Below are 24,809 nucleotides of genomic sequence, written 5' to 3'. Positions count from 1 at the left end.
TGCAAAAATAACGATAAAAACGTGCATGGCAATTTCGGTTCGCTCGTTAATAGAAATGACACTCGATTTTATGTATTTGCATTACATTCAAGGGCGGTGCGGATATAATAAAAACGCTTCGCTATATCACAGTCGACAACGCGGTAATTTCGTACGTCTACAGTTTGTTTTGCTTTGAACTTAGCATTGGTCCACCGAGTTTGAGCGTCATCGTTCTTCACTCCGGAGAGTGCGGTAACACGTGACATCGTGAACACGCTCTGTAGCAGCGCCTACAGCGATCCCTTTCGGCTCAGAGAGACTTTAACAAGTGAGCCGATCTACGGACTCCTGCGTGAACTTCCTCAGACACCACTTTTGTTTTTGCTTCTTTAGGTTTGCTTGTTACTGAACGCTGGATGTATTTATCGGTTCACATGCCGTTTGTAAACGTGTAAAGGAAAACTGGCAGATTAGTAGATTTTCACTTTTGTAAATTTACTGCAATTTCCAACATTTTACATTATTTGGGTATGTGTGGACGGCAAGTGCGTAATTTAATTAGCAGAGCGCGCGCGCGCAAACACACTTTGCTTTGTTTTTATTAGGCTTTTGAGTAAAATGTATTAACTGTTGCGATGACGTGTAGTAGCCTATGTAAAATATTTTTTATATAGGCTTAATAATATATTTAAGATGGCTCTCTTGTTATTTGTTCGTATATACGCACACAATAACAAATAAAATAAAACGCACGAGGACATTCTCCGCCGCAGAGGAATATATCTGTTTGAATCAAAGGGGTTTAGAGCCCCTGGTCGTGATGGATTTGCCGTGGTTCATATGGTCTTAATCTGTCTGCGCTTGGGGCTTTGGTGTAAAGGAGAAGAAGATCTGGTTTGTTCCGGGATCTAAGGCGAAAACTGTCCAGCGGACAAATCAGTTAACACCTGTCAAAAGTTACTTCTTCACTTTCTTACCGCTGAGACTTGATCTAAGCGCGCATGCAGTCACTTTAGGTTCTTTGTTTTTGAAAAAAAAAATGGGAAAAACGTTTTGCAAAAAAATATATATTTTTCCCCAAGCTATAGATTATTATATAGTGAGGCGATAAAACGGATTACTTCCAAATTATCCACGATTATTTGCAAACGCGTGACACTTCGAAAACGACACCAAAACAAATCCGTGCTGGGCTGACTTAAAGCGCTACGGATCGCAGTCTGTCGCGCGTTCTTGAAAAGAAATGTTTCTACAAGCTTAAAATGAGCGTCAAGAACAAAAAAAACAAGGAGAATGAAGAACTGCAAACGGTACTTGTAGCGTCTCCTGTCGTATTTGGCAAGCCGTCCCCGAGAAGATAACAGTCCATTTGTTATTAATCATGTGTGAAAATGAAGGCTTCGTGTATTTAGAAAATGAGGAAAGTTGAAGTTGATGTACTGGCTCGTATGAGACCGCCATCCAGGGGCTGTAGCTGTTCGGTCTAAGGCACTGAGGCTTGTTAGAGACAAAAATAGGGGGATAGCGGGGGAGATTGTTAGTGAGTGCCAGGATACGAATGTAGAGAAAGAGAGAGAGAGAGAGAGAGAGAGAGAGAGAGAGAGAGAGAGAGAGAGAGAGAGTGTCGATTCAGGCAGGGCTGCTGTAACCCAGCTCCAGCTTGCCTTTCCTTCGATGACTACACCCCGAGAGGAGGAGCGAGAGGCTCATAGTAGGCGTCAGAATCCTCAATTTCCAACTTAGCATCCTGGCAGGACACTCTCCGAAGCAAAGCCCCATCCGAGAGCAAAAAACTTGTCCCGCGCGCTCGGCATGAGAGTCACAGCGCGCGCAGAGTGTGAGAGAGCGCCTCGAAGATCCGCGTGCGAGTCCGACAACGACTGATTAACGAGTGCGAAGTCTATGCATTCGTCGTTCTCTTTCATTTCCATCACTGCTATCGACGCGAGGAGGACGGGACGGAGGTCTGTTTACTCGGAACTCTATGAGCGAGCGCGAAGAGCGCGTGAGAGTTTGAGGGAGAAGAACTCAAGTGAGAAGCTTATATTTGGATCTTCACCATGGCGTACCCTCAGGGCTACTTGTATCAGCCATCCGCCTCTTTGGCACTCTATTCGTGTCCTGCCTACAGTACAAGCGTGATATCGGGACCCCGGACAGAGGAGCTGGGGAGATCTTCTTCTGGCTCTGCTTTCGCTCCCTATGCCGGATCTACAGCGTTCACCAGCGCCTCGCCAGGCTACAATACCCATCTCCCGTACAGCGCTGATGCGGCCGCGGCCACTTTCACTTCTTACGTGGTGAGTGCGCTATTCACCGTCTTATTTTTCTACTTTTAGAAGTAGTTGCCGGATCATTTTTTTTTACGCTTTGTTGTAATGCACGTCGTGTCGCAAGCCCGAGACACAGCGATCATTTGCGCAACATCTGCGGTTTTATCAATGAAATATGCATTCGCGGAATTGGGTTTCATGACACTTTTAAATAAAATATAGTGCGGTACAAATATTTCAAACAGCCCCCAAAAAAATGTTCTCAAACAGACGTTAGCCTACAACAAAAAGGCATTTGACGATTGCATTTGCGCCGTAAATAAAGCAGTTAACTTCGAATTCTAGAAAAGCGAATAGAAAAACACGCAAACCTGATTTCGACTATTTACTGAAATAAATAGGCCTATATTTATAGCCCACGAAATTATTTTGTTGTCATTTTTGGCAACGCGAATTCAATTCGAGAGCAATACTAAATTGAAATTTAAAAAAAGAAATAAATGATCAGCGGTTCCCCCCATTTGTCCTCGACCATGTATTTAGTCAAATGGGCTACTTAAAAGGAAACATGTTCTACCGGCTATTTAAATGTAAAGTGCGTGCACGTAGGCCAGCGCCGGTCAGTTCGTGCACAGCACACTGTCAGATGACCCCACGTAAAGCTGCGACTTCTAATTAGCTGGACGGTCTGAAAATAATCGCAAAAAGTCAGTTTAGCTGTCGAAGGGAGATTTGTGATCGTTAACAAAGAGGAGGTATTTCTGATGGAAAGTTGTGAAATTGGATTTCACAATAGCCTAATTCTTTCTGAGGGGAATGAGGCAACTGACAAAATCTAAATGACAGAGTGCGTAGCCCCACGGCCTTGCGCTTTACCGTTTTGATGAATTAGATTGAAAGTGTGTACATGTGGCGTGCATGTGTGTGTTTGTTTATGGTGTGTTCGCGTAAGTGATCTGTAACCGATCCTACATTGTGCGCAGGTGTCCATAAAGTGATCTTTTGCTAATAAAAACCATTGGTTTTGGCTCCTTGCAGAGCTCCCCGTATGACCACACGACAGGCATGGCCGGATCTATAGGGTATCATCCTTACGCTGCTCCCTTGGGCTCGTACCCGTACGGAGACCCAGCTTACCGCAAGAATGCTACCCGGGACGCCACGGCCACTTTGAAAGCCTGGCTTAACGAGCACCGGAAAAACCCGTACCCCACCAAAGGCGAGAAGATCATGCTGGCCATCATCACGAAGATGACCCTCACTCAAGTGTCCACCTGGTTCGCCAACGCCAGGAGGAGGCTAAAGAAGGAGAACAAGATGACCTGGACCCCGCGGAACCGGAGCGAGGACGAGGAGGAGGACGAAAACATTGATCTCGAGAAAAACGACGACGACGAGCCAAACAAGCCCACGGACAAGGGAGACTCCACAGACACAGAGGCAGGTCTGTGGAAAAATCATCAATTTTTCATCGCAGTCGTTTCCACTCCGGGCGCAAAATTGATTGCTGGTTAATGGTGGTATATTATTTATAATGGGAGAATTGCTTTAAATAATAATCACCTTGAACTCCTCTAATTTGACTTCTTATGGACTGAGAATTGCTGGTGACGTATGGTGTTTTGCACTTCATTTATCTCGAGCTGCATAATAAGGACACAGCTGGCGCGCGGCATCTCATTTAGAGCTATAATAACACCAGCCATATTTTATTATTATTATTATTATTACCATTATTAGTCTATTATTATTGATAACAATAAAAATAATACGTCTTAAATTACTTTTACGTGGCGCAGAAATACAATTAATTGTGAAACTGAGCAAACACGACAATTTAAAAAATAAAAATAAAAACGTGCATGCAATATTTACCTATTTCTCAAAAATGATGATTATTGTCAACAATTGTTTTATAATTTTTTTTTTATTTATTTTTTTTTTTTAACTTTCAGATCACAAACTCATCAACCCAGGGGAGCTACCGTGCGACAGGTTTAAAGACGAGTCTCACGCTAAAGATCTCGATCCGCCTTTGACAGACTCGGAATTAAAAGACACGGAGGAGAGGACGGATTTGCTCGCCGAGCAAGCAAAACCCACCACCTCTTCTCCCTCCGTCCTGCAGAGAGGGAACGATCTCATTACGCAAGAAAAGCCCTCAGAACCGGGCCACGCCGCGAGCACGGGGAACAGCAACGTAACGTCCGTTATTCACTCCCCCCCTTCGGCGCCCAAACCCAAACTCTGGTCTCTGGCCGAGATCGCCACGTCCTCGGACAGGTGCAAAGGGAGCAGCGAGGCTCCGCAGGCCGCGGGGTTAGGTCAAAGCACAGTCATAGCCAGCGCTGCCTCGCCGACTCGGTCCTCCCCTCAGTGCCCTCTCCCTAATAACACCGTCCTTTCTCGGCCTATTTACTACACGTCCCCTTTTTACCCGGGCTACACGAACTATAGCACTTTCGGACACCTCCACAGCAGCCACGGCACCAACACCAGCTCCACGGCACATTTCAATGGATTAAGCCAGACTGTTTTAAACAGAGCCGAGGCTCTGGTAAGAGAGAGCAAAGTAAGAAGCCAAACACAGGTAGATCTTTGTAAAGACTCACCTTATGAGCTAAAGAAAGGTATGTCAAACATTTAATACCGGATTCACGGCCAATCACACGGACATTTATTTATTATTTGTGGTTGCTTAAAGAAGAAGCAAAAGAAGACGCATTCTGATTTAAAAAAGAAAAAAAAAGAAAAAGAAAAAAAGGGGACAATTATTTTCTGAGTAAATGCTTATCCTCAAAATCTTAGTTTCTGAATGGTTAATCAAGAGGATGTAACTTCTAAGAATTGTCTTAAACGCTGCAGCCGCCTGAGTCTATTTGTATTAAAGACTAATATGTATATTTAATGTAGCATTTTGTATTTAAAATGGACAATACACTATCTTTGAAGTAAATTATGGAAAAGAAAATGTGTGCAGCGATTGATTTGGGAGTTTTCGTGCACGTTAATGGCGATTTGATAGCTGCACGATTTAAAGCGATGTTATTTATCCGCGGTTACGTGGCGTCACGAGCGGACGGAAACGCAGTGTGACGAGATGCTTGGAATGAGCGCGGAAATGCTTTACCCCTAAAAAACCGAGCAAGGGCGGCGCATTTTAAAACTCAGGCGGTTTGGGAAAGACGGGTCTCTTTATTTGCCCGGTTAAGTTTTTACTCAAGTTTTTTTTTTTTTTTTTTTTTCTCCCGATAGCATTCGGTCGGGAGAGCAAACAGAGAGATGCCTAGACGGATGAATATTGATATGACAACACCGGCAAAAGTGTCGAGCAGTCATTTAACCCAATTACATTCCAACCGCGTCGTGTTATATGCAAAGCAATCAGGTGGCGAACTTCGGTAATGAGTTCGATTTTATGCCAAATTTAGACCTCATTACTATTTCCTAGGCGTGGCAAAGTGGTTAGAGCGGCGCGGCGATGCGGAGTGGGTCTGGGAGCATACTGCTCTGTTATATCATTAAATGGTAGGATAGGCTTAATAGTGCTTTGGATTATAGACGCTGATGGCTTTCAAGAGTGTAGCCAAGGTGCCGTGACAAGCAAATGTCCCCCTGGCACGGCCTGTCCCCTTAGTACTGTCCTGCACCTCTACCCTCACCCGCAGGTAGGTGTCACACTTGCTCTTAATTTCGAGGCCCGACTCTTTAGGAGACCGCGAGCGAAGCTTTTTCCAAGAAGCGCAGACGACCTGGAGTCAATGCTACAGATACGGTTTAAAAAAAATTAAAAACTAAAAATGTTTATGCGCTTTAGCAAATTACAGAAAGAGTCGACGCACCTCACGCAGGGATTGCAATTAAGAATTAAGAAAAATCAGCTTCGTTAACTCAGTTGTTCGTTTTAAACGAATTTGTTCTCTAAATTGCGACACGGCGAGTCTATAAATTATGCAGCTCTCTGGGACGTAATTAAAAATAATAATTAAATAATTGTTTGAAAATTAAAAAAAAGTTGTCGTTCGTTATATGTGCGAATCAGCTATATTATCTAAAATGGTTCCGTTAAATGTAATTATTATTCAATATTAATATCATTAATACAATTTATTTTCAGTATCGGTGGCCTATCACATGGCCTACTTAAAAAAGGACGAGGCAATTACATCGTTTAGCACGTCTTCTACGCAAGACTCTTATTTCATCTAAAAATTAATGCATTGAATTATAAGCAGAAATGTATTAAAATAATAATAATAATAATGATACTAGTAGACGTGAGGACGGGAAGCGACTTGATTCAGTCGGAGGTCGTGTCATTAATCTCTATAGTTTACTTTGCGCACTCCAGTTGAAAAGTCCCCTGGGTTTCATTTAATTCCCCTGGCTCTAATGTCCTTCCCCGGCAGCGGAGCGGGTGAGGGGGGCAGCTATATTTAATCTCTCGGAGTGGGACGGAGCTGCCGCTGCACCACATCAGCCGGCTAAATAGCATAATTATGTTTTTCTTTGCTGATCCCTCTAGGAGTTCAAGCATTCGATGCAATGCCCCGCGTGTGCGCAAGCCCTTCTAGAAGTTTAAAAAGCAGCAATTCATATTCTCCAAGACAGATGGTCACATTCTCCTCCCGAATTAATCTAATAATTTTTTTTTTCCGAATTGTTACTTTTTTCTCTTTTTTTGAAAATACGCTTTCTTCTAATGCCGATATGCCAGGATTAAATACTGAAATATCGATAATAATTTACAATCTCATTTTACGCATGATGGAAATCAATTTCAAACGGTAGACGGGGATCCCGTAAAAGCTCATTTCTACGCCTATAGACAAAATAGGGCGAGTCTTTTGAACACACTCAAGATGCCTAATGCACTCCGTAAAGATCGCGTGAACTTCAAATAAAATTGCAGACTGTAGCGCGAAAATAAAACATCTTTAACTTTCGGAAATTTCCGAAGGTCAATCACTAACACGTGACTTAAATCAGCGATTGTCTATTTTAATTCGCTGTGTTGAAAATGGCATATTATAATAACGAAAGACAAATAGTGTATTGTTATTCAATGTATTGTCGGTAATAGTTTTAGTCTATTAAAATCGCGCATAACCCAGCCTTTTTTTTTTTTTTTTTTTTTTTTTTTTTTTAAACACAAGCTTCAATTATCTTCAGCGTGACTCAATGTATTAATCCAGTAAGCTTTTAGATTCGGTTCTGCCGGTCTGTGCTTTTGTAAGAATGAATAACCGCACGAACCCCGTAATGATCCCACACGACTTTGTTCAACTTTTTTTTTTTCCCGCGTCTGTCTCCCTCTCTCTCTCTCTCTCTCTCTCTCTCTCTCTCTCTCTCTCTCTCTCTCTCCCTCTTCCAGTTGAATGGGTCTCAGTCTCATTGTTCGGAAGAGATCCACAGTCGCTGTGTGCATGTCAAGTGAGAGCGAGACAGTTCCCACGTGTAAAAAAGAGACTGAGACGAATCTAACCGATAGGCCGAATAAAGAAAGTATATGCTGAAATAAGATTTTAAAATGTAAATGTGCCGTTTTGCGAAGAAGCTTTACCGCAGCTCTGCGATAAAAGGAAAAGAGTAGCGTACAAAAGAGCAATGTGACCAGAAACGACTTCATTTGCCTAAATAATAATAGGAGGGAATGCGATGGGGGCGAGCTCTGAAAAGGTAAAAGTGCCTATTTTTATTTATTATTAGGATATGCACCTGAATTCATTTAGGTCTTAGTTCGTGGAGAATAGGCTGTATCGAACGAGAGTATGGGAAAACGAAATTAGAACGAAATCGAAATGGGCTTTAACTCCTAGCTGTTAAAAAATAGGCTACATCGGGAAAGCGAGTGTCGACAGGCCCCTTGCAACTATTTGCTTTCATTAGAAACGTGACATTAGCTTATTCACGCCGCAGGAAAAAAAAACTGGACAAACAAGTCAGAATAAATAGAGGAGAAAGTGGGACGAAAACAACCCAACTAATGATTTGGGGCACATTTACATTAACTTTTTTTTTTTTTAAATATAACGGGATTGGAAATAAGTTAAAACAAATACATATAAAAAAAATCTGTGTCCCAACAGGCATTTATTAAGGCGCGCGTTCATAACGCACGCGCCCATAATTCCACAAAATCCCTTTCCTCTTTCTAGGCTGCATTTTTAAACATGACAGGAATTGTCAGTAAATTTGTAGGGGGAAAAAAAAATGCAGAACCGATCCTGTAAAATTCAGTGTATGGTAAATATCCTCTGGGTGTATTTCCTAAACGCGTTTTGCATATACCACAGCATTTCCACACTCTACAACCTCACAAAACCGAGCACCAAATTAACATTTTTACGAACGAGATTCTGTTGCATCTCTGCTTAATACGTGATGATAAATGAGTTTAAAACAGAAAATTCGATCTTAAAACATCCACGCGTAAAATTACACCTGCCACGTGATCGCGCGCGGCGAGCGGCCGGGCCTCTCCAGAAAAGCAGGTAAAGTCTACGGCGTAACCAGAACCTGTTGATAAAAAATAATCGCTAAATCACCGTTAAAATGTACCGGACCAAGTGTTCCAAATCGGATTTCTGCATAATATCGACAGTCCACCTGATAACAGCTAACTACTACTTGATCCCTCCACACTAACGCTGGGCTGCTCCAGCTGAGTCGAATCAAATTCAGCTCGAATGTGTAAAAGGACACCCATTTATTTGACCTGCTTATAATATGCACTGGGACATCTGCGCGAGGCAGCAGAGCAAGTGTGGCCAAATACTCTTTTTCTTCCCTCCCTTGTCTCTCCTTGAAGTGAACAATATGTCGGTTGATTACGGCTAGTTAGTTTAGAAAAATACATAAACGAGAAAACCGCTCGAGGGGACCTTGGTCGGAAGAAAAGCGGGCAAAAATGCGTAAATATATATATATATATATATATATATATATATATATATATATATATATATATATATATATATATATATATATATATTTCTAAACATCCTCCTCATCCCCGATAAGGAAACCGAAGTGGAGTGGCCTTTTCAGTACGGCATGCTGGGAATACCTCCTCCCTTTTATTTAATCATCCAATCCCACTGAGGAACCTCTTAATTAATTATGGGTGCTAAAAATTCACACCAGCTGTTTCTCTCGTACTCTCTCTTCACTCCGGGGCGAAGAGTGTGACGCGGCCACGGGGCGTAATTTTCACAAATTAGCCCATTTTCTCCCCCAAAAATCGAGCTCCTGTCAGGGCCGTTCTGACGTATATCATTTCGCGGGCTCCAACGGCAAGCAGACGAGGGGGATGGAGAAGCAGAGAGCGGCTTTTCGGCAAAGCCACGGCCCGTTCGACACTTATAAATCGTTCGCGTTAAAGGAACATTTTAGATAGGCAGACGTACATCGTAAGTTGAGCCAGATGAAGTGACAGGCTGTGATTTACTGCTATTTACCCCCACTTTAGCCTAGACTTCACCCACTGTTTTCCTATTGCCCGCGTGCGGCTCTCTGGGGAGAGATTACACGTGTCATTTTCAGCTTTCTGATGTTTTAAGTGAAACCTCCTTTTTTTAAAAAAAACGTTAACGAAGAATAATCACCCGAGAGCGTTTTTGACAAAAATAAATAAGTAGCTGGTTAATTAATAAATAAGACAATAAAAGTAAAGGCACATTTTAAAAAATATCATTGGTGGATTTATTGAAATAAAAAAAAAATAATTAACTTACAGAACACATGTTGGTAGGGTATATATTGTGATTTTTAGGTTACTCTCCTTAGGTTTATGCTTTTTTCTGTACAAACTGTACACCAAGCCTACCCCTAAACTTTCCCTAATAGGAGATCTTCTGTTTTTTTTTTTTTTTTTAATTTAACACCAACAACTATTTTTTTCATTCACAGGAAAAGAAAAAGTGTCACACTCCATGTCATGTACAAATTTGTGTCTTCATAAAACATGAGTGTGAGCGCAAACACACACACATATACAAACACACACACATATACAAACACACACACAAATATTTTAGATTAAAGGACGTATCAAATTTAAAACGGCTTTAAACAAATCTCCTACTCGAGCACTGACTGTTGCATTCTCTTCACATCCAAGTAAACTATTACCAAATTAAATGATTACATTTTAATATTACATTGAAATCAAAGACAATCAGTATCACAAAGATCAAAACATGTTTTATGCGTATTTATTATTTAATGTGCGTAGTTACAACAACATTTAGGAAAAATATCAGGACATCCCATTCATTTTGTCTGATAAAGCAATTGACAAACAAACAAACAAACAAACACTTTCACTAAAAACTTCACTTTCACAATAATTGTTGAATTATTATGTTTCCCTTGTTACCGCTATCAATGGCAAGCATATGTATTATGAAGTATCAGCCCTGTCGAAAGACAAAGCCACACAACGATGGAAACATTTCATTTTAATGCAGATATAAATGCTTTTTTCACTGCAAGGAAAGAAAACAGGGACAGTTTTCAACACATTAGGCTCAGGTCCTAAGAGTCCCACAGCACCACTTTGCCTAGATAAGCGGCTAGTATTATTACATTCTTAATGGTTCAGATTAAGATTGATGAACTGTTTTCTTTTGGGCACTACACAGGGTCCACGAGAAAGGGGGGAGAGGAGAGGGGGACGGAGGAAGAGGGGGATGAAGGGAGGTCTACAAGCTGCCTGTTTATTTACATTTGGCCTTTTTAAATGATCCCTTTCTTCTAGACATCTGTTCCACATTATGACACTGATATTTAGCCTAATGGCTGTTCTGATGCGCTGCTCTGCGAGATAGCAGGAGTAAGCGGCCATTATCTGCAGCCCACCTGGGGAAGAAAGCCAAGCCTGATGATGGAAGTTATGCAGGAGAATGAGGGGCAATCATCTTTTTTTCTCTTTTTTTTGGGGGGTGGAAGAAGCTGACCAGTTTTTCACTGAGAATGTTCCCCCTCTCAGGCTGATGGATGCAAATGTAAGCTCTGTAATTGGATCAGTTCCCCAGATACAGATAAATGGCTGCTGCTTTACTGGGGTTATTTTGAGCTATGTGAAGACAGCAGCGTGTCTCTATGTGAGTGTGCGTGTGTGTGTGTGTGTGTGTGTGTGTGTTTAGGCAACATTAATGAGAAGGAGTTGAGACACGCTTTACTCAGTCACAACACTGTGTGCCTGGACCTACTGTACACATTCACACACTAAATGAGGAGGAGACAGCACTGCCCTGTGACTGTTTTCTTTCAGGCGCTTCACAGGGTGTTGAACTCCCACACACACCAATTAAGAGAAGGCACTTGCTGATGATGTACAACTAGCAATTAACAAATGTCAGGACACAAAAAAAGACATTAAAATACCTCCAGCAAGCCCAAAAACAGGTATTTCAAAAATTCATTCACAGAACAGTGAACATAAAAAAGTGCAATATATTTTCATGAAATGATTCCTTAAAGGGACAGTTCACCCACAAAATTTAATTATGTTGTCATTTACTCAACATCATTTTTTTCTTTTGGTCCATATGATGAGAGTTGGTAGTGAGACTTTATTAGGAAATTCAGAATTTCATTTTTGGCTAAACTATATCTTTAAAATATTAGGTCTTGTTTTTGTTTAGATTTTTTTCTCTACATTATCTGGTTGTTTTAAACTATTTTCTGTGACTGTACTTCTCATCAGACGTCGCAAGTAAACACCTAAGAATAACAAAGTGCAAAAAAAAAAACTGTAAATGTATTGCTCTACAAAAACAAATAATATAACAAATACCAATATCAAGCCGATGACACGGAAAGACCGTGCCTTGTCTTATGTTAAAAATAGGTGGACATGTCAGTGGCATTCTGTCTTCCTGACAACCGAGGATCTTTGTTCTTTTCCATTCGTTTGCTAAACACCTTCTAAACTGAGTATTTTGGTTGCACGCCAGCTGAGAGAGTGTTGGCTAGCTCTCTGATTAGCAGTGTGCTTTACAGCCAAGTGGAATAGGTAATCTCATCAGCCAGGCTTTTTCAACTGATAAAACGCCAACTGTGGCCTCCCCTCAACCTCCCGTGCTGGGGCTCGTCTGCATGCTGCCATCCCCCCCATTACAGGACACTGCCAAATATATTAATACCTGTTACACTGCAGCAAAGGGGGCAAGCCTCAGCCCAGGCTCAAATAATCGATTGACCTCATTTTCGATGAAGGCGCCATTTCCAGTCTGAGGAGTAATTCTCTGGCGGAGAATGCCAGAGCCATCTGGGCAAGATAGGTGTAGCGTGGCATGATTTCACCTGCCTGCCAAACACAGAGCAAAGGGGCCACAGTACAACATTGTGCTACAGAACACAGGAGAGGTTTCAACACAAGCTCATTTCAGTCTGATTACCATTCAGGTGAGCCCTGGCAATGACGAGTCACTAAACAGAAACAGAGCTTTTAAGGAAAAAATTGTCTTTTCAGTATAGCAAGGTTTCACGTTCTGCGTCGAATAATATGGTTTTGATAAATGGGATAGTTTGCCTAAAAATGTACAATGACAGTCAATGGGGTCTCCTGCTGTTTCATTGAACGCACTGCCTCCATCTTACTTTATGTTCCACAGAAGAAAAGAAAGTCATAGGTCTGAGTGATTAAACAACAAAATGTTTATTTTTGGCTGAACTATCCTATAGCTATAAACACTAAAAGAAAAAAAAAACATTACGTTCGCAAGTTACTGAACATTTCTGAACGTTTTGTGTGCGAGAGCCGAAGTTGATGCTGTTGCTCACTCTTAGAGCAGCATTTTTAGATTTTGTCTGGATCTGATTTATTAGCTTGTCAGGAGAAGCATTGTTGGAGAAGGCAATCAAAAAGCACTTACCTAGCCCCAACTAAAATGAACACTTTTTCACTAGCTAATTTCTGCTACTCCCATGGAGGGGTTGGCAACTTGTTTGATGAGGCATAAAATGATGATAAATGAATTTATTGCTCCACTGATCATCAAACAGTGGTAGTATATACTTCTTTTCTGATAACACGTTGCGTAGATCTGTCGTCATTCACGGATGGGCAGTGGGACTAGTTTTTACCCCCCTTAACCTGTCTGACCCCAGGTCAGTGTGTGTGGAACTGAGCCCGCGCCAGTGGAGAAGCAAGACAAAGGACAGTTTAATAGGAGGTTAAACTGGAAACAGGAGTGAACTCCTTGCTTTGAGGGACACAAGCTCTCAACTTTCAGTCTCTGATCAGTGTGTGGGAAAAGACAGAAGTAATCAGATATCCAACCCTCTCTTTCTTTTTCTCTCTCTTCACCCTCACTCTTTTGCCAACCATCTCCAAAAAAACAAGAGTGCCCCAAAAACTGAGAAAAAGACACTACTAAATTAAAGTTAACGAAACAAAAAAAAACATTTGTTGAAATGAAAAGTGATATTATTCGGAATATTCGATTCGTTTATTCATTTAAGCAGCCATTCTGAATACCAACAATGATTAATGACCTCCGGGGCGGTATGTAAGCGGTCGCTGTGAGGTCAAAAGCATTTCTGCATATTGGTTAAACAATCCCTTCACCCTTCCTGTGCCACTCTCTATGAGCTCTTGCACAAATCTGTGTATTAATTAAAATAATAATAATAGTAATAATAATTAATATTATAATAGAATAAGATTATATTTATGTAATTATTCTTTTTTATTATTCATCTGAAAAAGTGTGGAAAATTTACTATTATTATTATTTATTAATTTTATATATATATATATATATATATATATATATATATATATATATATATATATATATATATATATATATATATAAAAAAAATAATAATATATATATATATATATATATATATATATATATATATATATATATATATATATATATATATATATATATATATTTTTTTTTTTTTTTTTTTAACTCAATATTCTTAGATAAGTTTTTTTTTTCCTCAGCCAAGGAAAGGCAAGAATGCACTGGCACATATTTTTCCCCCACCTGTCCTCTGGCTCCCCGTTCTTTTTTGGCTCATTCTTTCCTTCCCTCTAGTTCTACAAATAAAACTAATTAGATTGGTGCTTTAGATATTCAAAAACACTCAGCATCAAACAGCAATAAACAGCAAAAGCAATTACTGAAGGGATATGTACAGATGGAATATGTGACTCTTGTATAAGTGTAAAATATAATACTGAATAAGCTCAACAATAAAAGAGTCGCAAGATACAGGTTATGACGCGTATTTTCCAACATCGGTGTCATCAATCTGTCAAACCAGCAGCTACTATGTGATGGTTTTACTGAAACATTTAATTTGCATTGACCTGACTTTACAGACTGTTGCATTCGATGTTAAATGTTGGCGCTTACAGCTTTTCAAATATGAATTTGCTCCAGAGTCTTTATGCTGAGACTTGCTAGAGAGAAAGATGGGCAGAGGATTGTGATCATGATAACCTCATTCACAGTGATGGTGGATATAAAGTGCATTTGTCAAGAATTAGAGAGATGGAGAAAGAGAAAGTTAGGGAGAAGAAAGAGAAAACATTAAGATTTACTAAGCACAGACTGATATTGCTTTCATTCTTTTGCTTTTATTCACATACTGACAGAAACCTAATCAGGGGAATCCGAATAAGCAGACAACTCAAATAAATTGTTAATAAACATCCTAATCTGACTAAAGGAGGGTGGCTATTAAAGATTGAATCATCAGACTGAGCTACAGCATTGACAATTATCTTTTTAAACAAGCGTTTTGCTTGACAATCCATTTCAATTTCACAAACGGTGAGAATATGAGCAGTGTTATTTAACGCTGTGCGTCTCTTCAGCTGTAACTGTGCCAAAACTCACTGCAACTTCAAATACAAAATATAGCTCTCATACAAGGGACCGGTCCTCTGCTGAAAAACCATGTGAAATGTAGATTCGAGACGTTGAACTACTACCTTTTAATGACAGGAGTATAATTGTATTTGCAGCTATAAACATAGATTGGTGCAAGAAAATGCATGTTTACAAGACAGACTTGCAGCTATAAACAATAAGCATAATAGCTGTTAAATTCTTGCTTAACTTAGATAATATTAAAACCCCAAACACTCACACACACACACACACACACACACGCAAGCCATTACTTCTAAAAATAATGACATATCTCCCCTGTCCTTGACCTGTAGATTGACTCGGCACAAATGTAGCTCGTTCATTAGTGTTTCTGCCTGACATTAGTTTATACATCACAGTTATTGACACACATATAAAAAAAAACCCATAGAGGGCTCGGTGTCTATGAAGATCTCCATCATAACACATGCGCAAAACCCCTATCACTTGAACAGCTCAATACTGGGCAGATTTGGGCTGATTTATGGGCCAGATTACGGGGGTAAATCACTGAACATGTATTAGGCTGTGTAATATGCATATGGTGAGTCGGCCTTAGTTTGGGTGCGTAATTGCTTTGATGTGGGCTATTAAGACTAAGAGCATAAGATTTTAGTGTCTGCCCTATATTCTTAACAATGATTATGGTGATCAATACATATGATTTGTATGTAGCTGGTCATCGATCGGATACAAGAGTCTTTGCCCTTCCCTGAAGGAGCTTTATAATGTCACCTACATTAGAGAAGGATATAGAGAAAGAGACGGAGGACAGGCTGTATGCTCATTTTAACCCTTTGTTGCGGAATGTATTCAGTCAAAAAGGAAAAATAACTGGAATTTAGAAATATAATCATTCCCAGCTTTGTATTTTAAGAGCATTACAAATCTGACAACAATAGATGCCATGCATTGCTTGCAGTGTAAGCCAATAGCAATTTAGGGGGAAGGAAATAACAATCACTGCGATTGTTGTAAAATAAAGTACAGCAATAGAAAAAGTATACAAAAAGTATGCATGATACTGCATGACAGTGTTTAACTGTTGTTGTTTTTTTATAAGTCTAAAGTACTGAAAAGACATTTATGTCTTGATACAAGCAGAACTGAAAAATATTTAACCTGTACCTTGTGGGGGTAAATCACTGAACATGTATTATGCGTAATAATATGTATATTGTGTGTAATGTGTAATACGCATATGGAGAGTATGCGTCCAAACACTTTTGCGGTCACTGCAAGTACACAGAATACGAATGACAACCCATGAAAGTATATTTTCATATTGCAAAAAGAAAAAAGACAGTAGTCAGGTTTTTGCAGTTCATGTAAACACAGGCAGTGTTTACAAAGGCCACACACACTGGGATTGTCTGGGTGTCTGTCTCACATACTGTGAGACAGTTTGTTTTTTAATGCAGACAATGTTCAAATCTGTCTGACTCTTGGTGTCTCCCCAAGGGCATCCTTCAAGAAACAACATGTGCAGAGATGTGCATTCAACAGTTTTTCCAATATCATTGCAATCTTTCATGGTAACACTGCAATAAGTATTTTAACACAAATGAATAAATATATAGCATAAAAGTAAAATATGCAATATTGTTGTTGGTAAATTTTGTAATCAAATCACGCTATAGCACTCCCATCCACAGTATGCAGACTTGCGACAAAGTAGTTAAAGAGAAAAAAAAAGACATATTGTTTTGGCTCTAAAAACATGTGCACTCCGATCTAAAAAGATGTTACAAGCCACCTGGTAGGACTGCGAAGACATCTTTTGTGTCGTTTTCTAAGGCTATACAGCTTAAAGCATGATTAATAAGCTTGGCTGTCAGAATAATTAATATTCAATGAAGCCAGCACGGATGTCTGCAGGATGATGTGGCTTCAGAGGAGATAGGCCTGAACAGGGAAGCCCTCTGGAAAATTCCTTTACATCACACACTCTTTTCACATCTGCTGCATGTTTTGAGCATTTCACTGAGTGAGATTTTGACAGACACAACAAGAATGACACCTCTATGTTCCCTCCCAATCCGACCAGACTCTCCCACAGATGAAGAAGAGGATAAGAGAGAGCGACGTTTCTGAAGAAAAGGTTCAAACTACTTCAACTGTTTTGGAAATACAAGACCATGATATGTGAGCCGCGTTCACAGATCACGCTCATAACTTTGTTTGTTCTTCAGTAATAATTTAAAATGGTTGCGGGGGGAAAGGCAGCATTTGAATATGTTACTGTAGTTATATTAACATGGATTAACATTTTATTACTGTGATATGTGCATCTCTCTCTTTCGCTCTCTGGCAGTTTTATCAAAGTACCTATGTTAGACACGGCTGCTGGGGGACCTATTAGCGGGCAATGCTGTGTAATCAATAAGAAACACATCAGAGAAAGAGAAAGAGAGGGAGAGATTAGTTTCAGCTTACTAGCTTCATTAGTAAACTCACACTTAGGTCATGACCTGCTGGTTATTCCCGTCACTTTTATGTTGCCTGGATCAGAGTTGCAGCTCTTTCAGAAATTCACTCTGCATTATATGAGCAGACTCCTGCTGCTTCCCATCGCTGTGAGGGGCATAGCAGAAGTTTGTTTACAATGCGGCTTTCTAAAAGTGTGGAAATGTTTTATTCTTTGCTATCAACATGGATGAATTTACATTATTCCTGCGCAACTGAATATCTGTTTGTACAGTATGTAGCAAAGACGAAATGTGCTGATAACGTGTTTTTTTATGCATCTGTGAATTCTTTAATGATGATTAGGGATGTACCTGACAGATATTTCATTATTTGATTATGATTCAATTAGATTCTGATTTTTTATTATTATTTCATTTTGTTTAAAAGCTTTTTTTATTTTAATGCTACTATATAAAATAGAAATATTTGATATACTATAAATATTGGTAACACTTTATTTTACGGTTACACCTATTAGTTGTTTATTAGCGTGCATTTAACTAGAATATTAGCTATTTATTAGTGCTAATTAAGCACATATTAACGCCTTATTCTACATGACCTTATTCGACATCCCTAATCCTACTCAATATCTAAACTTAACAACTACCTTACTAACTATTAATAAGTATCACATTTCAGAAAAATAAGCAGAAAATTTGTGTTACCTATTCTGAAGTGTTACCTAAATATTTATTTAAATATTCCATAGTGTTAATGCGCTAGGCTGTGATTCTCAAAAACATCTGGCCGTTTGAAATGGTACCTGGTTTTAGAGTCCTGAATGAGAATAATTTGTTCGTTAACTGGACTACTGGAGAAAAGTTTCACCCAGCCACACATCAGAGAGTATTCACAAGGCAACAATTTCATTTCATGCACACACACACACACACACGCAAAGACTCTCACCTGTGTTTCGACTTGTCAACAGTCTCAAGTTCCACCCAGTCCTAACATTAAGCAGGCTGATTTCTGTCTGCAGGGCGGGTCAAAGTTTGAGTGAATTCCACTGTCCCTGTGTTTATGTGTAAACTTTTCAAAGGCTGAAAACAAGGCAGAGACACCTCACACCACAGAAGCACTCTGCCATTACCAGCTCCAACACAAACCAGACAATTACAGCAGACTGATACAGTCTGAGCCGCTCTGGAGACATTGTCTGCGGTGAGGAGGTTTGCCATTGAGAATGTAGAGAGAGGGGGAGTGTAACCTTTTAAATTTAAGCAATTGTACCACACAACACTGGATACCCGGCTGGTGCCCACGGCTCCCTCCTCCCGCTGTTAAATTCCAGCTTAAGGAGCCTGCCAATCATTACAGTGAATGCGGTTCTCTCCAGGCTTGTGCTGGAAACACTGCATCTCTGTCAAACCCTACATTAACCCAAACACTATCGGCCTGCTGATCGCTTGCATGTTTGATTGCAGATGGTTCTTATGTCGTCGGTAAAGGCATATATGAAAAAAAAAGCTGGTGAACGGTATAATCAGACATCTAACCGCAGTCTGGGAACACTACTACAGGAAATTGCCACCAGTAATCAGAAGAGAGGACAGGCCTAACACGATGCCAATACCCAGCTGAATTACGCATCAATATTATATTTTAAAAGAGTGTCTGTGTTTGCATTTGCATACCCGTCCACAATATTAGCGTTTAGACGGCACCATGGGAAAACATTCCCAGATATTGAGCTGCTGCCATTGGCTTAATCCTCAAAAATATCCTTTTACAACACATTGACTGCCTGTCAAATGGTGACTTTCCGTGTATATGTTCACCACAGGCTGAAAAGAAACCAAAGGACGATTTTTCAATTGGCGACCTCATTATCGCCGATTCCCCTGACTAGCCTCCACAGAGCGGGATAGAATACAAACGCTTTCCTAGCATACATCGCAGTGAAATTGTACACGGCAGTGGTTCGTTCACACCCAAAGCCACGGTGACAGACACAGTACAAAGCCACAGCACTCATAGAATCCACCCAGTAAAAAATGCATGCAGTGTATGAAATATGCATACCATCCTATGTCACTGTCTGCCACCGCCGCACATGCGTGCCACGCTCGCATGGAGTAGCATCCATGTTCCTGCCCTCCTTCTCTCTATTTCCTGCCTTTAATGTGTGTTGACACAACAGAAGCGGCTGTGGAAATAATTAAACGGAGGCTATTGTAAATCTATTCAGTCGGGACCTCACTACACCACTCATTTGCTTTACTCAAGCGGCTAGCATGAGAATAGCAATAAAAAGCACTTGCAAAAAAGGGAGAGACACCGCACACCAAGCAATATTGTTTAAGAATTAAACGCCCCAAATATCTTCAGGAAATAGGAGTGTTTTGCTATGGATGCAGCCTAATCGCTTAAGTCATGGTGGTTTGAGGGGGAATGTTTTCATGTTTTAAGAGGCTTGGTTCCACTTTCCTCCACCACAGAAATCATTCTACACAGGAGCTTCTTTTCTCTCTCTCTCTCTCTCTCTCTCTGGATGCATGGTAGAGTATACGAGCAAAATCCAAGAGAAGTATATAGAGAAGTATATAATTTTTCTATTAACATAAATACTTTCTATTCTACTCCTAATATCTTCTATTCTGTATCATCTATAATAGAATAGAATGTATCATTCTATGATTTATATAATAATAGTAATAATAATAATGATAAATCTACCATTTCAAAACATTAATTTATTTGCTGAATTTATTTGGTCAAATGCAATTTTTTAAAATATTGATACAATTTGAAACAGCTGTTTTCTATTTGTAAATAAATTAATACAAATAATGTAATTTGTGTAATTTATCCAATGTAATTTTCAGCAGCAATTGATCCAGCCTTCAGTGTGACATGATCCTTCTGAAATCATTCTAAAATATCAAATATTGACAACAGTGAACAGTGAGGTTTTTTTAGGATTCTTTGATGAACAGAAACAATTCCAAAGGAAACCATTTATTTATAGTAACGGAATAATATTTCTGTTACTTTGTAATTTCTTACTTTTAATAAGTCTTTTAATAATTTTGACACATCCATGCCAAATAAAAGTGTCAAATAAAAAATAAACTGTAGTGTATATCAACAGAAGCAGAAAAAAAAAAGTGTATGCAAAAAAAAGCACTGTAACCAGACATAGGCTCAGCCAATAGGACAAACTATAACTTTGGGGTGGAACTATACACATATCCATATATTATATATAGTGAAAGTGCATTCAAACTGCACACTGATGAACATTTTTACATACTGGACTAAGATAACCTTCAATCACCTTATCTAGGTCTTTTAGTCCAACTTTTAGAGAAAAAAAAAACCTGGACTGACAGCACAATTTAAATTTGCTAAAGAAGATATATATATATATATATATAAATATATATATATATATATATATATATATATATCATTTTAGGCTGACAGAAACTGAAAATTTTAGGTGCATGTAAACAAACATGTGATGTTCAGACAAAAAAGACCTTCATTTGCACACAAAGGACTGTGCTGTTATATAACAGGAATTGACGGGCTATCGGTGACTCAGAGATGAAAGGTGGATCAGTTAGTATCAGTTACTGAGGCAGTCAAAGTTTAGCCTTCCCGCTAGAGGCAACACCATAATCCCCCTTAAACCTCTCTTCTACTGTACTCACAATAGCTCTCAAGTGTGTGTGCGATGGGAGTCTTAGACTTGCCCACCACCCTGTGGCCATATGGGTCTGCTGCCCTGCCTCTCAGGTATCTGCTTCAAGTATGTGTTACCTGAAGGACAGGTGTGTGTTACACAGCAGCGTGGCAACAGGTGGCACTAGCGAAGTGTCTGGACTGACTGGCTCCAGTGACTTTGTGACGGTGCCGGGACAGTTTATCTCGGCCTTGTTCGAAAGAGCGCTACACAATAAGAGCTGTCACGAGGCATGTAATGTGTGGTTGAAAGTCTGAGTCTGTTCCTTTTTTTTTTTGGTCGGGAGCACTCAGGCCTAAACCTTGATTGTGTTTCATGCGAAAGCGAACCCTGCTTTCAAGTGCCAAATTTTTAACAGCCATTTAAATTGCCACAAGAGTTAGTTTTGTTTTACTTGCGACATCCACCCTTTCACACTAACCCGAAGCTCACGTCCCACCCTGCTCTCTGTCTCTTTCTTTCTTTCTTTCTCACACACACATACTCTGGAACTTTCATTATGTAAAGTGGATAAAAATACTAACGCACGCTGTGAATTTATGGTTCTCTTCAGCTGCCATGAAAAATATGAACGTTTTCAGGCTGCGCTCTGAAACCGGAGTAAGAAAACAGACCAGACCACAGAGTTTACACACACACCACAACAGCACAGGGCTCTCAGCGAGATCACTCGAAACACACAGACGCACGCACAGAAACACACACTAAAAAGCATAGCACTCTCACAAAGATTTGCTCTAAAACGCACACACACTGCAGATAGCAACATAAATACAGAAACATAATGCAATTGCACAGAGACCGTGGTTAGATTGTAAAACCACACACTCGCACACACAGACGTCTCTTTTATACTTCATGACTCTTCCCCCAGTGCTATTCACAAGTTTTAGATAGCATCAAACCTGGAGCACTCAAGTCTTGCCTCAAACCATTACTGGGCTTTTCTGATGGTTTACTTTATGCCATTTCAGTTCATTCTGCAGGGCATTACCCTCCAATTCCAACTTATTTTCCCGCTCTCCATAATGACAAGTGCTCTTCAGGGAGGAGAGCTATTTGTTTCACTGAATATAATCTAGCGCTTCAGCTCTCTACATGAGAGCAGCGTCATGTAGCTACATGGTGACTCAGCTTGGTAAATCTGTCATTACCAAGCTAATGCTATGCTAATGTGCTCAAAGTGTCTGGCTTTAAAGATGTACGCTGCCAGTTGTGCTGTGACCCCAGGGAAGACTCTACAGAGGAATCAAAGCCCTTGTGGCTCCAAACTAGATGCCATTTTAGCGATTTTGAACGCATGGATAGGGCTAGCATCAATGGTATTTTAATTATTACACATTTAAATACTTGTGGTACAAATTCAGAGCAAAAAAGAACAAATCTAGCCAATGTTCTTTTAGCAGTTTTTAAATACTTAAAGGTGTAATTGAATTAATTTCAAACTGAAAGATTCTGCAGTTAAAGCAATCTGAAATATATCTAAGGCCTACAAACTTTCAAAATTTAAGGCCTTTTAGATTTTTTTTTCAAACGTTAAAACCTTTGGTTTTATTGTGAACTTTACAGTATTTGATTTTCTTTGAACTTACATTTTGTTTAAAAAATGCACTTCTGCATAGTCACTGTTTGGAACATCATTTCAAATTCAGGAAGTAAACGTTAAATTTAACGGTTTAAAATGTTTAATTCAATTCTGAATTTGTTAGTTCATTTATAAAGCCTCGCATGCAAGATAATTATGCCCAGTGACTAACACTGATGCTTTATTGATCAATTTTATTGCTTTTACAAATCACTTTTTATGGGGTAAAATGTAAAGTGAACACCTGCGCATGAGATTGAAAAGAGATGACCTTTGACACCACAGAAAGAGTGATCATACAAATCACACCATTATTAAATTACAATGGCAAGTTAAACTAGAAATGCCAACACCTGTTCAGTATGTGTTTTTGTAATTTTTTTTGGCTTGATTCTATTCAGATAGCAAAGAAACACTCTTATCCTTAGGCAAGATAAAAACATTTCACATACTTTGTGGGTCTTAAAGTAAAGAAATATCCTGTTTTCCACATAATGCCTCTAATGCTGAGAGACAGTCAAAGTGATAAAACGTGTCCTTCCTCCACACCTGTCTATAGGCTCTTACAGATCCACACAATTACGAATGAAACTCACACATAAAACAGAGCTTTACAGAGGAACCCCTTCAGGTCATGCAGATGACATTTGTCTTTGATTGCGTTGTGTGGAGAGCTAGTGTTAGTGACAGGACTTAGGTGTACATGTCAGGTACTTAATAATTATACAGGAAGTAGACTAATATTCTGTGCTGAATGTGTTTATATTCAAGAGGGATTTAGAGAACATGAGCTTGTCAATTATTTCTGGTTTACTCTATGAATAACACTCAGCAATTCTTTCCCATCTTAATCAAACTCACCTGACATTTGGGCCTTTTTAATAGCTTGGAGGGAAAATCACATCAGTACGATTGATTTTTGGAACTGATTGATACCTTTTTACCTGTTGGCTATGGCCTCGTTTCACTGAACTCAGCTGATGCCTTCATCATGAAGACAATGAAATCCAGCCCCTAAGTCAAAATACAAAAAGACAAAATGAACTCATTTTAGATATTCTAAAAAAAAGAAAAAAATTTAATAAATCAAGTGATTGTACATTTATAATTAAACTGATGGTGAGAAATTAACTAACACAGAACATTTCTTCTGACATTCATAATTAAAACTTTTTTTGTCCAACATTAATCAACTTCATGAAGGGTAATGCAAGCAAGAAAGAACCTCAAGGCTGGATGTCTGGATTGCCTTCTTGGGCGAGATAGGAGTCAACATGTTTTGAAACATCAAAGAGGAACCTGATACCTTAAGTATAAGAAGATTAGCACTTGCCATGATCTTGAGCTTAGGCTCCTCCAAGACTCCCAGCATCCAGGCCCAGAAGGTACAATTACCTATGAATTGAAACCAACATCTTCACATTTACGTAAAGAGTGAAAGTCCACATCTTTAAAACCTGCATGAAAACATTGACTAGTAGTACTATTTTGAAGAAAGAAAAAAAAACATGATAAGCATTGACATAAATACAGCTTTATATGTACAGAACGTCTGTACTGTTAATACAATTATTAAAATGGTAAAAAAAATAAATAAATATATACATAATGGAATACTCACACGCATAATATAAGACTATAATCTGGTTTTAGGATATGTCTTGCTTTACATCAATAAATGTTGTATTGTACACATTTATTTTTTACATTGTGTAAAAAACCCATGTAATGTAATTTTAGGTGCGACTGTCAAGCCCACCTCAGACTGAGCCACAATGATAACGTGAAACACCCACACAGTGCAGAAGTTTCAGAGATTAAACTCAACATATGATGACAATCACCCTCACACATCTGGCATGCCTTACCCACAAGCTTCTCAGAAAGACACTCAAATAGTG

At 39.3% G+C, this 24,809-nt stretch overlaps 1 protein-coding gene and 1 long non-coding RNA gene across 2 annotated transcripts in view; one reads left to right on the top strand and one right to left on the bottom strand.

Annotated features, from left to right (window-relative positions):
• LOC122349167 overlaps window positions 1-24,304 on the bottom strand; it is a 54,967-nt gene extending 30,663 nt beyond the window's left edge. The window contains exons 1-2 of the long non-coding RNA XR_006251430.1: window positions 24,215-24,304; window positions 23,845-23,922 (exon numbers count right to left, since the gene is read on the bottom strand). This is a non-coding gene — a long non-coding RNA (uncharacterized LOC122349167). The remainder of the gene's footprint in view (window positions 1-23,844; window positions 23,923-24,214) is intronic.
• On the top strand, window positions 1,721-5,226 carry irx5a (iroquois homeobox 5a). Its single transcript, XM_043245107.1, has 3 exons — window positions 1,721-2,282; window positions 3,294-3,699; window positions 4,211-5,226. The coding sequence occupies exons 1-3, from the start codon at window positions 2,043-2,045 to the stop codon at window positions 4,900-4,902; spliced, it is 1,338 nt and encodes a 445-aa protein (XP_043101042.1). The 5' UTR covers window positions 1,721-2,042; the 3' UTR covers window positions 4,903-5,226.
• Window positions 24,305-24,809: the final 505 nt, after the last annotated feature.

This window comes from Puntigrus tetrazona, chromosome 7, assembly GCF_018831695.1.
Source record: "Puntigrus tetrazona isolate hp1 chromosome 7, ASM1883169v1, whole genome shotgun sequence".
NCBI classification, from domain to species: domain Eukaryota; kingdom Metazoa; phylum Chordata; class Actinopteri; order Cypriniformes; family Cyprinidae; genus Puntigrus; species Puntigrus tetrazona.
The sequence above is the reverse complement of the archived record's forward strand: the minus strand, read 5'-3'. Positions and strand labels throughout refer to the sequence as shown.